The 14,042-nt window shown below is 40.7% G+C and overlaps 1 protein-coding gene across 1 annotated transcript; it reads left to right on the top strand.

The window, feature by feature from the left end:
* The first annotated feature begins 8,967 nt into the window (after positions 1-8,967).
* fstl3 (follistatin-like 3 (secreted glycoprotein)) lies at positions 8,968-12,972 on the top strand. The gene is made up of 5 exons (XM_017406874.2): positions 8,968-9,209; positions 9,490-9,675; positions 11,065-11,280; positions 11,372-11,599; positions 11,695-12,972. Exons 1-5 carry the CDS (start codon positions 9,140-9,142, stop codon positions 11,745-11,747), a joined length of 753 nt encoding a protein of 250 aa, XP_017262363.1. The 5' UTR covers positions 8,968-9,139; the 3' UTR covers positions 11,748-12,972.
* The last annotated feature ends 1,070 nt before the right edge of the window (positions 12,973-14,042 follow it).

Below are 14,042 nucleotides of genomic sequence, written 5' to 3'. Positions count from 1 at the left end.
ACCTTCAGTCATATACTTCCTTGCTTTTTATGGTTTTATAACCCTACTAGCACACACTTATGCAAAGCAAAATGACATAATTCTCCCTAGAGATAGGTTCCTCTTCCTCCTCTTCCTCTTCCTCCTTCCACTCACAACACCAGAAGAAAAGAGAGAAGAAGAAAAATAAAATCTTTGTGTGACAAAAATAGTCTATTTTCAGTTTCAAAAATCATACGATTTTCACTTTTCTTTACACGAGTCTGACGCTGCCTCGAGGACGAAGACAACCCATCTGCCCTCTGACAGCTTGTTAGCACAAAAAAAGTAAAAAAAAAAAAAAAAAAAAAAAAGCTCAAGGATCCACAAATGACTTTCTGTCAAACATGGGACCCATATGTGACTGAGTGTGTGTGGAGCAGGTACTCTGCAACACACACAAACACAGTCGTGACCAGAGTCATCCTCTTTTTATTTTTTTATTTTCGACATTTCAATCAGTCCAGTCGTTACACAAACCCTCTCACACACACACACACACAGTATAATGATGCTATTGTGGCCTTAATTAGGGCTGGATAGAAACAACTGGCACCCATTCAGACGGCCTAGCCTTGTTTGTATGAATATCAAGTGTGTCATTCATGAGTCTCAAAAGTCTATCTGCAATTTAGAATGTCGTCAAGACTGGACCTTCGCAATGTTTTATTGAGATGCCTAAATATGAAATCAACTGAAAGCTATTGACTGCTCTTTTCTCCAAACCTTTTGATGAAAAACAAATAAAAGACAACTTCCTCGATGGGGTTTCAATGGTAACTATAGAAAAAAATAGCAAGGATTCACATGAAGAGCTCGTAAAATATGGTTTTACAAATCTTTCAATAGAAGAAGCCATGCGTCCTTGGTCGGTGTTTGGATTATACATCATCCCGGTGACAACGATGACGTGTGTCCTTCTTCTTGTCAGAAACGTTGAGCAGGGCCACTCAATACATGTAACAAACAGCATCCTGTCTGTGTGAGTAATGTGTGGAGATGGAAGGACCATTTGTTTTGTAACACCTCAGGGTGATTTGAGGTGAACCTCTGCAGCATGAAGGATGTAGCTTTGAGTGACTGGATATGTGTGTGTGTGTGTGTGTGAGATTGCTTTTTATAAACCAAACTGTGTGAAGTAATATGTGTGTAAGGGTGGGCACAAGCATGGAAGGTGCGAGTGTAGTGAAGAGTGCGTGGGATGTGTATGCTTTCATTTACTGTACATGGACACACACACACACACAATGAAATATTGGCTTTTTTGTGCTGTTGTCACATGTACAGTCCATGTTTGCTTGCCTTGTTATCCTTGCCACTTTATTTCTCCTTTCCATTGTCAATACCCATTATTTCCAGAAATTACTTTTTTCTTCCTGTTTTCCCGCAGGCTAAGAGCTCTTCTATCCACTCCCATTATCCAGGATTAAACGGCTCGTCTTACTCCACCACCTCCACCAACGCAGTTATATAAAGGAAAAGGAATAAAAGGAGCAATTACAGGATGTGAGACTTTCCGTGAATTCAACACTGAACCCAAAAAAAAGATTTCAGCAAAAATGATTTTTTGGTTTTATGTCCTGCTGTGTTTAACACTTCAAGGTTCAATAGCTTCCATTCTTTTTTTTTTTGCGTTTTTTTATCTAAAGCGATTCAATTCTTGTGACGCGAGGATCTGTGGAAAGGTTATGAACAACGTCAGTTTGGAGAAATAGAGTTTAATTCTGAGCAGACTAAAGAGCGAACAGCTAGTCCGAGTGGGACCAAGACCAAAGTGGATTGATGCTGTTTTAAAGCATCGCTGATCTCAAAGGTTTCATGATGGTTCGTACAATTGTTGTTCTTTATATTGCCATAAATTGCACATTACCATGGTTATTCTGGTGGAAATACTATGCTCTTCCTGCACAAAGTGACTCAGGCTGCACCAGAAGTGTGTTGCTGCTGTCACTACTCTCATTTGCTAGAAAAACAGAATAACATGATGTGCAAATTGTATACACCCACATTTTATTCACAATGGAACAACGTAAACACATAAAATGTTTCAAGTTAAAAAAAGCTATTACATCATTAGTATTTAAAGTGCATTTTTCTAAACTGAGATCATTCAAAAAGCTATGTACAATACAACAGGTAACATATTGTTTGTTAACCTTTCCACAGAACTTCAAAAGAACTAAACAATTCATTTTAATAATTTAAGAGTTGGAGATTGGAGATTTGATAAGCTATTTGAAACATATTAAACATCAAAAATATCATAAAACTTGTTTTTCATTGTAATTTCAAAATTAAAACATTCCCCATTAAATTAGGTCCTTCTAGAGCTCCATATAAACATTGTTTTCAGAGAGGAAACAAAGTCAAAAGGAGTTTTATGACAATAAGCATTATCAGAAATAGACAAAAAACATAACATTTTTGTAGCCTGGTGGTCCCTTATCTGGGAGACCTGTGAACAAGATCTGTGTCAGACCATCGACCGGGACACTTGATTCTGGCTTTGGTGTGAGATGAGTGCTCCTTTGAACACAGTGGTTTCAGTGTCTTGGGAGCCATTTGTGACAATTCCACCTGAAGCCAATGTAACCCCAAAGACTTGCAGCTGTGGCCCGGTGAGCACGCCCCTCTTTAAAAGGTGAGGTGCTTTTGTTGCCGGTCATTAATACTGCAAAGATGCCGGCATGGTGCCTTTTGCTCACAAAGCCAGTCCTCGCATTCATATTTACTCTGAGTGGGGTAATTAATTCTAAAGACCCATCTGCCCTTTAGCTTGTTTAAATATTTATACAGCAGTCAGTCTTTTTTCAGTTCCCATTTGCTCCCATCCACTGTTGCCCATTCTGCCGGGCTCTGTAATGGGAACAGCTTCTATATATGGCAAGACAAATTGATTTAATTCTCTGGAATAATTCATGGTTGTTGATGAGCGGAGAAGTACGGCAAAAGAAACTCATCAATCAGCTTGTCATTATTCTCCAACCAAACTAAGGGATGCAAACGTCAAGATCTGAGAAATAAAATCATTTTGGCTGGGACAGTAATCAAACGTGCTATCAGTGAGTGAATACTCAACTCACGGACGTGTTTGTTTTCGTGACTGATTCACCGTCGGGCTGAGAGCAGTAAATCAAAGTTTCAGAGCTGTCACACAGAACTCCATTCTGAAAGGGAGAATAAAAGCTTCCCGTCCTCGGTTGTGTTTTATTTATCTGTTTCTGACAGCTTTCGCCACTACACGGGCAACAGATACGCTTCAGTCATTTGTTGTCATGGCAACTGCTGCTCTCACGCAGTCAAGATTCCTTAAAGGGCTAGTTCACAGAGGCAGGCTGGGAAGTCGATTTATGAGACAGGTTTTAGGTCCAGTATGATGAAAAATATAAGCCTCTCCTTGAGATTTAGGAGATTTTTTTGGAAGAGTCTTAAATTGAAAACTTTATATCCATGATCTGATGAGAGCTTCACGCTGATATGCACAGGAGCATGAACTCAACAATTACCACTTAAGCTATTGTCAGTTTCAAAATGAAATGTCATCTGCACTCCAGTTTTTGGAGCTTCCAAGCTTGGATAAAAAGGAGAGGCACTTCAGAGGCAAAGAAGATGACGATGCGGTGTGATATGCTGTTAAATAACCTCTCTGCAGGGTCGTGCTCCTAAAACCGTCCCCACTACTTTATTGAGGTTTTAGGTTGAAAAGCATGTTTTCTCGTAACTTACAATCCTTTTTTTTTCCAACTACCACTAGATACTGGAGCAGAAATATCCCCTTTTAGTTGTGAAGGCACAGAGTCACATGAGGCTTCACGAGACAGTCTAGATTCACTCCTCTCCTCTCTCTCCCGCCTATTCAAATTTGAATGTTTTGTTTTGAGCTAGATTTTACCAGAAAGAGCAAAGATCAGTGACTTCTTTCTCTGCCCACGACAGAAATTACGAAGTTGTCTTTGCTCCGTGTTTGAGGCAAACATTTATTTCTGCTCAGCAGATATGAATTGTTTTCCTATCAGCTCTCAGAAAGCTCTGATTGCGGTTCCTGTACCTCTTTTCTACTCCATTTTCTGTGTTTACTTCACATCGTCATGACTTTTGAGACTTCTTGTCGTCATTATATAATTTTGCACAGGCAGTCGATGAGGTGACTGTGGTACGTGAGTCATATCAAGTTGAATACCAATTAGCAGAACTGAATGCGGCAGCTTTAAACAAGATCTGACAAACACTGTTTCTATAAGTGACTTCTCAAGGCAACATAAGGCAACTTGAAGTGTGAAGACAACAGATGCTTGTTGGTTATTCGGTTGCAATCAGGCAAACTATGTAGACAAATATGTCTGAAGCTGTTATCATAACACCACTGGAATTTTCCATCTGTGATGTAAAAATGGATTTCAAAGAAATATGTGAAAAAAAACTAGATTTTCCTTTTGAGTTCTTGATTTTACTTCTTGTTTCTTTCGACAGGAAGACTAAGTTTGAAATTTTAAATAAAGTTACATTTATTTTATTTTATTTTGAAGTGGCATTCTTTTGAGAGGTTACAAACAGTTAATATCTTACCTGTTGTAGATGGCACTTTGAACAACCTTAAGTTCAAGGAAATTGAGTTAGAAAGTGTGTTTCCACTGCAAGAACCTTTTTTTTTACTCACCTCGGTTTTGACTGCAAGAACCATGACCAATCAGACCTCCAATCAAAACAAAAACATGTAATGGCTTTAGTTTATAGAAACTTGCATATGAAAGAACCAACGCAATTACCACTGTGTGTGTGTGTGGAGGAGGGGTCATTCAGACTAGCCATTAGCCCTTCAGTCTGTCCAGAATTCAGCTCTGCTTCTCCAAACTGAGGTCTTTTAAAGAGCTATTTACAACACATACGATATTTTTGGATCAGAACCTCTTCATGGAGCTCCGCTTCAAAAAAAAAAATGTAACTATCACTTTAACTTCAGTTGATGATAAGTTCATTCTTTGTCAGTGATCAGCAGATTTCTCAGCCAGATGCCTCTGTGCTCACAGTGCAAGTGCGCTGAACAATTTAGCAAATTTTAGAAACAGATTTGCACTTTTTATGATTCCAAAGTTGCAGTTTTTTAGACCGGGTATGACAGTAATTCCACAGTGATACACACATTAAACTTTGTTCCAGAAAACAGCTGGTGAGTCCTGCACATCCACCACACAACAGTTCATCAGGTTGCAACACTATTAAGGAAATTACCTGTTAACAACTTGCAATGAGCTTATTGAACTCATTGGCTCAAGCTGTTGAACTTCTTGTAATCAGCCATTAAACGACAAATTAGGTACCTTGATCTCACCATGTAACAAAAATATGGCACCAGTTATTATTAATATGTTGACTAGTTTGCGACAAAGATTCAATACTGACTAACCTGCAGGTTTTTCCAAACTTTCAGCTGAACAGTTCAATCAATAGTGTATTTTATTTCATCATCAGATTTACCTAGATCTACCTATGAGGTCTGAAGATGTTGGAGAAATGTTAGCTTGGTTTTCAAGTTGAAGAAAATCCACAGTACGAGTCCTCATGAATGCAAGCAGCATATGATATCAGAGGGTGGGTGGAGGTGGTGAACACCAGGGGTTATTACAACACACTGGGGAAGAGCAAAGAGATCAAGTGCAGAGTTAAACAACAGCCACAGTGGGAGATCCTTAGTCACGACCACAGCGGTGTCCTGCTCCGGTTGCTAAGTAAGGGGGCTCGAGAGAGCGGAAAAGATGACATGAGGGCAGAGAGCGAGAGTAGGGCTGGGGAGGAGGGGGGGTGGAGAGGGTTAGGGAGAAAGTGGAGTTTTTTTATGAGCAGCGCGTGTGTTGACATTAACCTGCCCTGTTAATGAACTGCTGGGGAACTTCACATGGGCAAGACTGAACACAGGAAGAAAGCAATAAGGGATTGTGGAGTGGAAGAGGAGAAAAGTTGTGTACAGAACGACGGAGGGGGGCGACTCTATCTGCCCTTGTCACTTTTCCTGCCCTCATTGCCGGTTCAATCAGTAACACACATTAGGAGTAAATTGAGTGGATAGATGATGCAGCTGCTTTCAGCCAGTCCGGAGCAGACAAAGCAATTACCACCGCTCAGCTGTGTTTAGCTGTGTGACGTACACTACAATGAGACTTAAGATAGGGCGGTGAGTGGCTAGAGGTGGGGAGAGTGTGTTTCCTGCTTCCCAACTGATCTAATGTAATGCAATCACGAGAAACAGACCAGGAGCTTCAAATTCTCTGTCAGTCCAGAGCACCATGAGGTCCTCCATTTGCACAGTCCTAAATGGATGGGACGTAATGGCTGCACTGACCACAGAAAAATATCACTCATGAATTGATAATTGAAAATTCTGTGCAAACGTAAACTTTTTATACAAATAAAGATCAAATAATACACTATTTGGGATGCTTTATAGAAAAAACAGGTGATGTACCTGTTTCGCTCCTAGCTATACCTGAAATGTCATTTCACATGGTAGAAAACTGAGAGCATCAGCCTTCATGCACAAGAGAAATGAGATTACCTATTTGTAAAATCTACAAATAATGAGACAATTTGATGTCTGAAACAGAAGTCTACATGAAACACTGGCAGGTGCAAAGAACGGAAAGTTCAGACACGTGTGATGGGCACCCTCATGTGGTCATTTTTCTCTTGTGCAACATTACAACTGGCAGCTGGAAAATGCAATGTGCAACGTCAGACATCAGTGTTGCAAAGCCATCTTGCAAAACCTTTTCAAAACATAAGATAAACTTTAAGAGGCAGACAGGAGGCATAACTGCGATGTTGAATATTGTAATTATGAGATGCTAAGTTATAATCACGAGATAGAGTGTCATAAATGGGACTTAAATGGGATTTTTAATTTTCAGAGCAGCCAAAATGGACTTCCATAAAGGATTGTTCTTTAAGAGGCGATTTAAACAAAAAGTGAATGTTGGGAGAACAGCAGGTATAGATTCCTTGCAGTCTGTCAGGGCACGTTTGCTCGAGGTCATAGCCAGCATTCCACCAGCAAACGCTCATGAAATGTTCTTTGAACCTTGTCTTGTCAGCTGGTTTAGCCGAACAAGAACTGTATCAGGTCTACGCTAACACCAACCGAAAGGCTAGTAAAACGTTTCAGAAGCAAGTATCAGTGTTCAAATGTTGCTCATCAGGTCTTACTTTATTTCCAGATCAGTAGTTTTAATATGAGTTTATTGTAAGCGGTTCTGTGGCATTTTGTGGCATTTAAAATAACCTCTTTATCTGTCTGGTTCAAATCCAGTTTATTTCTTTTTTATTTTCCATAATTCAAACTGAACATTCAGGTATAGTCTACTGTACATCAATATCATTTAATGGCAAATATGAGTGCTACAAATAAAGCGGTGCATGACAACCTCTTCCACTAGATGGCAATGGTGTTTTCTACCTTTTTCTCTATGCGCCCAGCAGTAGTCTTTGACACTGAGACCCGCACCTGTCCAAAATACATTAATGCTATCTCACATTAGACCTTCTCTACATTGTGCATCTTTAATTTCATGCCACCTGACAGAGCCTTACCACTCTTCAAAAGGCTGGAAGCGCCTCAGTGAAGATCATTCATCAGTGGGTGCACCAATGTCCAGACCATGCTGTATTCATTTGTATGGCGCAGCAGCAGTGATCCAAACCATATGATGGGCTGAGTGGATCTGCAGAGACTCCGTGAAGAGGCAGCCCACCCACCGTCTTCACTCACTGCTCTCTTTTCCGTCTTTCCTCCCCTCCTCAGGCCGCATTCCTTTGTTGCCCTGGGGATCTCGGCTGAAGAAGGCCAACATCATTCACAAAAGTTCAGCTCCTACAGCACATGCTACCTTCATTTTGGCCCCAGTGATCAAAGGGGAACGATAAAAAATAACATTTTTTTAAAAATGTGACAGATGGATGAGTAGGCTCGCATAACTTTGGCCTGAGCAGACAAGGGGGTGAATGAGTGCAAACAAGGGAGAACAGCAGCGCAGATGTTCAGATGTACAGATTAGTTTTTATTCACATTTCGCTGAGGTTTCTGAATGACTGATTCCATTAATAAAAAACATGATACTACTCTATTTTTATTGATTCCAGTCTTGCTTGCAGATGCTCTCCATCTGTGATCGCTGTGAAGGAAATATGCAAATATTCTTGATAATGTTCAGCATCTTTTTGTTTGCTCAAAGACCACCTTCACTCTTTTTCCTCCCTCTCGTCTTATCTCACGCCAATACTGTAACAGCAGATGGAGAGAAATATAAGCATTCACAGATAGTCAGAATAAATTAAGAAAGCAGCAATGATGGTTAAAAAAAACAAACATCTTAACGGGATTTCAGATAACAAATCATTTTATGGATTTGATAGTTTGGAACTTTTATAAAATAACCTTAGAAGTCAACCATTCATTTTCACACTTTTCTTCAAAAGATTAACTCTTGGCCACTTTAAACTATATTAATCAGACCGTCAATGAATTGAAGTCATGCTACATGAAAGATAAGGCAATACAGAACATATCCTCTAACCAATGAAAGGCCAAATTAGAAAGTATTAAGGCAAAAGTTGATTTCCTACATATCTAAGTGGTAAACTAAACTCAACACTCCACAAGAAAACACAACAATGTGAAAAACAAAAGCCTAATAAAATAAACACTATTCACAAAAGATCTTCTAAATTCTTTTCAGGAATTAATTAGTCTTTGCATAAGTCTAATGTGGTGCAAAAAAAAAAAAGGTTTGTGAGGTCATGTAAATGCCCAGCGTCTGGAGCTGGAGGGCATGGATCATTTCCCGACTCTGGAGACTGAGTCAGAGTCAAACTGTGTCCTGCCCAGGCTTATTACTGGCTGAGAGGATCGCCCATCCCAGCAGCATAATTCCATCTGCGCTAAATATTTATACAGAGGGGGAACGACATCACTTATCCACAACACATCCATTCACAGAAGGGGAAAGCTGCTTGCACAGTTGAGTTTGAGTAATCTGCTGTCTTTGACAAAAGAGCATCACCCTCATTTTTTTTTTCTTTCTTGCAAGTATTTGCTTGAAGAATCTTTTGGGAAGACAACTGAGAGTAGACAATGAGCTTTTTGATTTCTGTTTTGGGGACGATTGTCACTCTCTGTCAGATCGGAAGGAATCCAGCCAGCTGTGAGTGGACTTTGTTTCGGATTTTGACAAAGTTTGTCTAATGTATAGTGTGCCTCTTGAAACAATGGCATACTTTTCCCCAGATTAGTATTTATGTAAAATTTTTAGTTCACTTCAACTTTTTGTTTAAAATCTAACTCTCTATTTTTGGGAACTCCATGATCATGTAATGTGAGAGAAGAAAAGAAACGTTGCAGTTTTCCAGCTACAGAAGATTTGAACTCCTAATAGAAGTGATGTTACTAATCCTCTGTTGTGTCCCTATATGGACTATTTTCAGCTGGGATATGCTGGCTGCAGCAGAGTCAGGACCAACGGTGTGACATGGTGCTGATGAGAGGGGTGACCAGAGAGGAGTGCTGTGGTGGGGGCCGCCTGGACACGGCGTGGTCCAACACCAGCCTGCCCCTGAATGAAATCAGCCTGCTAGGATTCCTGGGAATTGTCTCCTGTAAACCATGCAAAGGTAAACCAGGAAGCCATTAGGCTTTGAATCTGCTATGCTTGTCACTGCAAGAGTTGACAATGAAAGAAAATATCTGTAAACTTACAAAAACAAAAAAATTCACCAGTCTGAGATCAGGCAGCTGTTGTCAGGTCCTTAGAGGTTGCACAATAACTGCTTTGACAGCATCCGCAACACTAATTAAAATGCCACAAGCTTCTAATTGAAAAACTGTCTTTTCAACACTGAATAACTTTTGTTCCTCAAAGTTACTCAAGCCACAGAAGCTGTGAATCAAAATTTTTTTGAAAATGAGTTCCTGATGTAGCTTTCTAACAACCCGCAGACTTGGACAAAGGAGACGCTTTCCATATGACTCCCGCTGTTCGGCTCACCGTCCTTCCCCCTCTACAGGGTCCATTCTGGTTCATTTTCAGCTAAATGGTGGTTTTCATGCCCAGCACTTGGAAATATGGGATCAGTGTGAATTGTGTTTTGTTGATAGCTGTCAAAACTATCCACTGGCAAATAGAGAAGAACACATCCTACATCATTATTGCTCTTTTGTCACACGGTTCATTTGAAAATGGACTATTTAAATACACCTTGGGAGGCGGGGTGGGGGGGCAGAAGAAACATTGCAGTCAAAATGTATTCCTGCGGGCTGAGATTGTTGTCTGTGCCCAGATGTCTGTGGATCATTCTGGTGAAGGAATGCCACTTGAACAAAAACTTACCAGCTCAGACACCAACATCATTACCAGACTAAGTTTATTTTTTTCAGAGAGGAGATGAAGAAAGCAACTATTCATGCCACAAGATCTAAATAAAAACCAGGAGAGTCTAAGGAACAAAAAGTCTTGGAATAAAACAGGAGTTTAAAGTGCAGGCAGAGACAGAAAATAGGTTTCTAGCTGTGCTCAGAAGAAGTTTGAGCTTTTCAGGAATCATCTCCACCAGCTCAAAAAGGTCCTGGAAAGAGAGCCGTTTGCCTCATTTAAAGCTGACTTTACGCAATATAGTGTTGCACTTCCTCCATTCTTGACATTATATAGGGTGTTAGAGAGCCTGTGGCGTCCTCCTGTGCCAGCCTGTAAACTTCTCTGACAGCTTTTTGAACTTGTTCTAACTCTGAGAGCCTTTGTCCCTCTGCAGGAGCTCAGCCCCCCGCCTGTGTGCAGCACATACACATATAGTATCTGTTATGAAAACAGCTCCAGGCTTCACACTCCGCCAGACGAGACTGTAACAGTCAATAGAGAGATGTGATTAGTGTAAATACCGTGCAGGGGGAACGTTGTGTTATGGTCTGGGAGAAGCCCCAGCTTTTGAGTTTGTTTTGGATTGAAGACGTCTGCAGACTTACGGTAACATTGCACACGACCCTGCTCTCTCCCTCTGCTCCTCCAGACTCGTGTGAGGGAGTCAAATGCAGCCCCGGCAAGGTCTGCAAGATGAAGACGGGAAGGCCCCAGTGTGTGTGCGCTCCAGTCTGCTCTCACATTTCCAGGAAGCATGCTGTGTGCGGCAGCGATGGCAGGTCTTACAGGGACGAGTGCGCCCTGCTGATGGCCCGCTGTATGGGACACCCAGACCTGGAAGTCATGTACCAGGGAGAGTGCAAAAGTAAGCACTATCCAGTTTAGGCTTCTTGCAAACAGAGCTATTCTTCAAACATTGATATTTTTTTCTAATGTGCTCTTTGTGCCTTTTACAGAGTCATGCTCAAATGTGGTGTGCCCGGGAACTCACACCTGCGTGACGGATCAGACCAACAGTGCCCACTGCGTCATGTGCCGCACTGCACCTTGCCCATCACCCATGCCGTCCGAGCAGCTGATCTGTGGCAACGACAACATCACTTACCAGAGCGCCTGCCATCTCCGCAGGGCCACCTGCTTCCTCGGACGCTCCATAGGCGTCCGTCACTATGGCCACTGCAACTGTAAGGCCGACCATCTGTGACACCTTCCCTCACATTTTCGAGTATTTATTGACAATCACCGTAATGTGAATTTTTGACTTGCCATTTTCTTGCAGATCCACCTTGGAAAGTTGACAAATTTCAAGGCAGCGAGGAAAACGCCGTGTAGGAAGGAGTCTTGCTTCCAGGCAGAGTCCTCGAGCAGGATCTGAGTTGAAGGGCCAACTTTTCACACCACTAGCTTCCCAACATGACCTCTTTTTTTTTGACAATCACTTCTTCTCCTCCTCCTTGTGCACAAAAAGGACGTTACATTTGAAATGAAACACCTCTGTTGGAAAACGTACACTAGCATTATTGCCTCAAAAAAAAAAAGAAAAAAAAAAGGTTTGGCTATGTTTTAGTGGAGGCATTTAAATGCAAGTGTTTTGAAATGAGCTCTTTGGGAGATGTGTGCATATTGTAAATAAAAATGCCAATGCTATTTATTGGAAAGGGTATAAAACTCTATTTATATTTTATTTTTTAATCCCAGTAACAAACTCATTTATCACTTGGAAAGCTGATGCAACTTATATAAATATATATTTATTTTTTTGTTTTGTTTTGTTTATTGTATATTAGCATTCACTGGCATGGACCATTTTTTACACATTTTTTACACATTTATAGCCTCCCATTACCCAAAAACAGACAAGTTTTTCCCTCATGCTGACTGAAAATAATGCTAATACGTTTGGAGAGTTAAAACCCACACACAATATTTCTTACCTGGGAATGTGGTCCAAGATCTCAGCCACCTGCTGATCACTGAAATTAACAGCTTCAGAAAACACTTGAAACAACCTCAAACCTTAAATAATTCCTTCAGCATGATGTTGTTTATTAAGTGCTTTTTTGTAGCCAATGCAAAGTTGTTTAGGCGCAGTATTTGCTGCTTGTTTTTTTATTTTTTTATTTGAATTATTTTTTATTTTATTATGTTGTTATTTTTTTTATAAGCTTACCCGACAGAAAGAAAATGCAATTATCCTCACCTGACTTGCAGGGAAATTCAATTTGTCTGGAAATGCTCTGGATTTTGGGCCAATTCGACGTATCTGATTATGGCATCTTGAGAACTGAGTCCAACTGCTGCTGACATTGGCAAACCTGCACGGGTCCATGTGAATGATCCAATGATCCAGTTAACAATCTGAACTCAAAGCAGATGGACAAACACTTTAGTTTTTGTAGTGTACTATGAAGCATTCTCATTATTCCTCTGTAAATACCTTCCCCTTGTGTACCAACCAGTGTATGTACTGTGAAATCTGGATGATAAATGCGTTAACATATTTTTGTATATTTGTACTGCCATTTTAAATCAACATAAAGCTTGTGATTTGTCAAAATGTCTCCTTGTTCTTTTGGAAATGTTGAGACATTGTCTCTGTCTCTGTTTTGTTTGCTTTGCATCTGTTGAACCAAGGTGTTTGACACACATATTTCAGAGTCCATACAGAACATTTCTGAACTATAACAATCATAGTCGGGTTTGGTCAAAATCTGTCTAGCACCCTGAGGCTTACTGTGGTGGATGTGCCAGCGTATGCGTGCAGTGCTTAAACCTCCTCTGCTGTGCGTGCAGTGGCTGAGTCGACTTCTCCAGCAGGCCTCTCAAGGCGTCATGCGAGAGGCTGTGGAGAATCAAATCCAGACCGGGAAGCTTTCCTCTCCTGTTTCCTCAGGGATATCCCCCTGCTCTGGATTAAACATGAAGGGTCAGCAGGACAGCGGCTGACAGAGCAGAGGAATTAATGTTTCGAAGTGCCGAGGCCTGGGCACTGACTCACTTTCCTGTGTATAGTACCTCCCTTGTTTTTCCTGTCTCTTAACTCTCCCTCCGCTCAGTCATGCACTCGGCCCTTTCAGCAGCATCTGGTTCAGCTTTAGGGAAATGTTTATATTCCTGTCCAAGTACCCTTTTATTACACTGGGAATGGAATTAGATGTTTTGTTAGATTGAGCGGCGCAAAAAAACAATGCCAGTGAAGTGCTGCGCCCACGTATAAAACCATAAAATGTTACCTTTTTCAGAAATGCTTTTCTCATGAATCACAGCTCATATAAGATGATCAGAGAAATTTGCTAAAGATATAAGATGACAGTACTGGCACAAAAAAACTTGTCATCAAGCAAACAGACATGACCTCAGAAGTGATTTCAGTTTATAATTATTTTTATTGCACAGAAAATGCAACATATTGTGTTATTCTGACACATTTACATCCTAAATTGTTCCTCCTGATGTAGCTTTGCAACATATGAAACCAGTTACTCCCACATCCTTACCATCTATAAATTCTTGTGATCCATGCAGTAAACTCGCCAAACCATTGTTGGGTTTTTTGGTCATAGTTTAAAGTATTACAACCCCACAGGAATTTGTAATGAACACCCTCTGAAATAAGGTATTTGCCAC

The sequence above is a fragment of the Kryptolebias marmoratus genome, linkage group LG24 (genome assembly GCF_001649575.2).
Source record: "Kryptolebias marmoratus isolate JLee-2015 linkage group LG24, ASM164957v2, whole genome shotgun sequence".
Classification (NCBI taxonomy): domain Eukaryota; kingdom Metazoa; phylum Chordata; class Actinopteri; order Cyprinodontiformes; family Rivulidae; genus Kryptolebias; species Kryptolebias marmoratus.
The sequence above is the reverse complement of the archived record's forward strand: the minus strand, read 5'-3'. Positions and strand labels throughout refer to the sequence as shown.

Bases quoted from the DNA above. Each gene is read 5' to 3' on its own strand.
- fstl3 (XM_017406874.2), top strand. From the start codon at position 9,140: ATGAGCTTTTTGATTTCTGTTTTGGGGACGATTGTCACTCTCTGTCAG. The intron at 9,210-9,489 runs GTGAGTGGACTT...GACTATTTTCAG, and splicing joins CGGAAGGAATCCAGCCAGCT to CTGGGATATGCTGGCTGCAG. The intron at 11,600-11,694 runs GTAAGGCCGACC...ATTTTCTTGCAG, and splicing joins TCACTATGGCCACTGCAACT to ATCCACCTTGGAAAGTTGAC.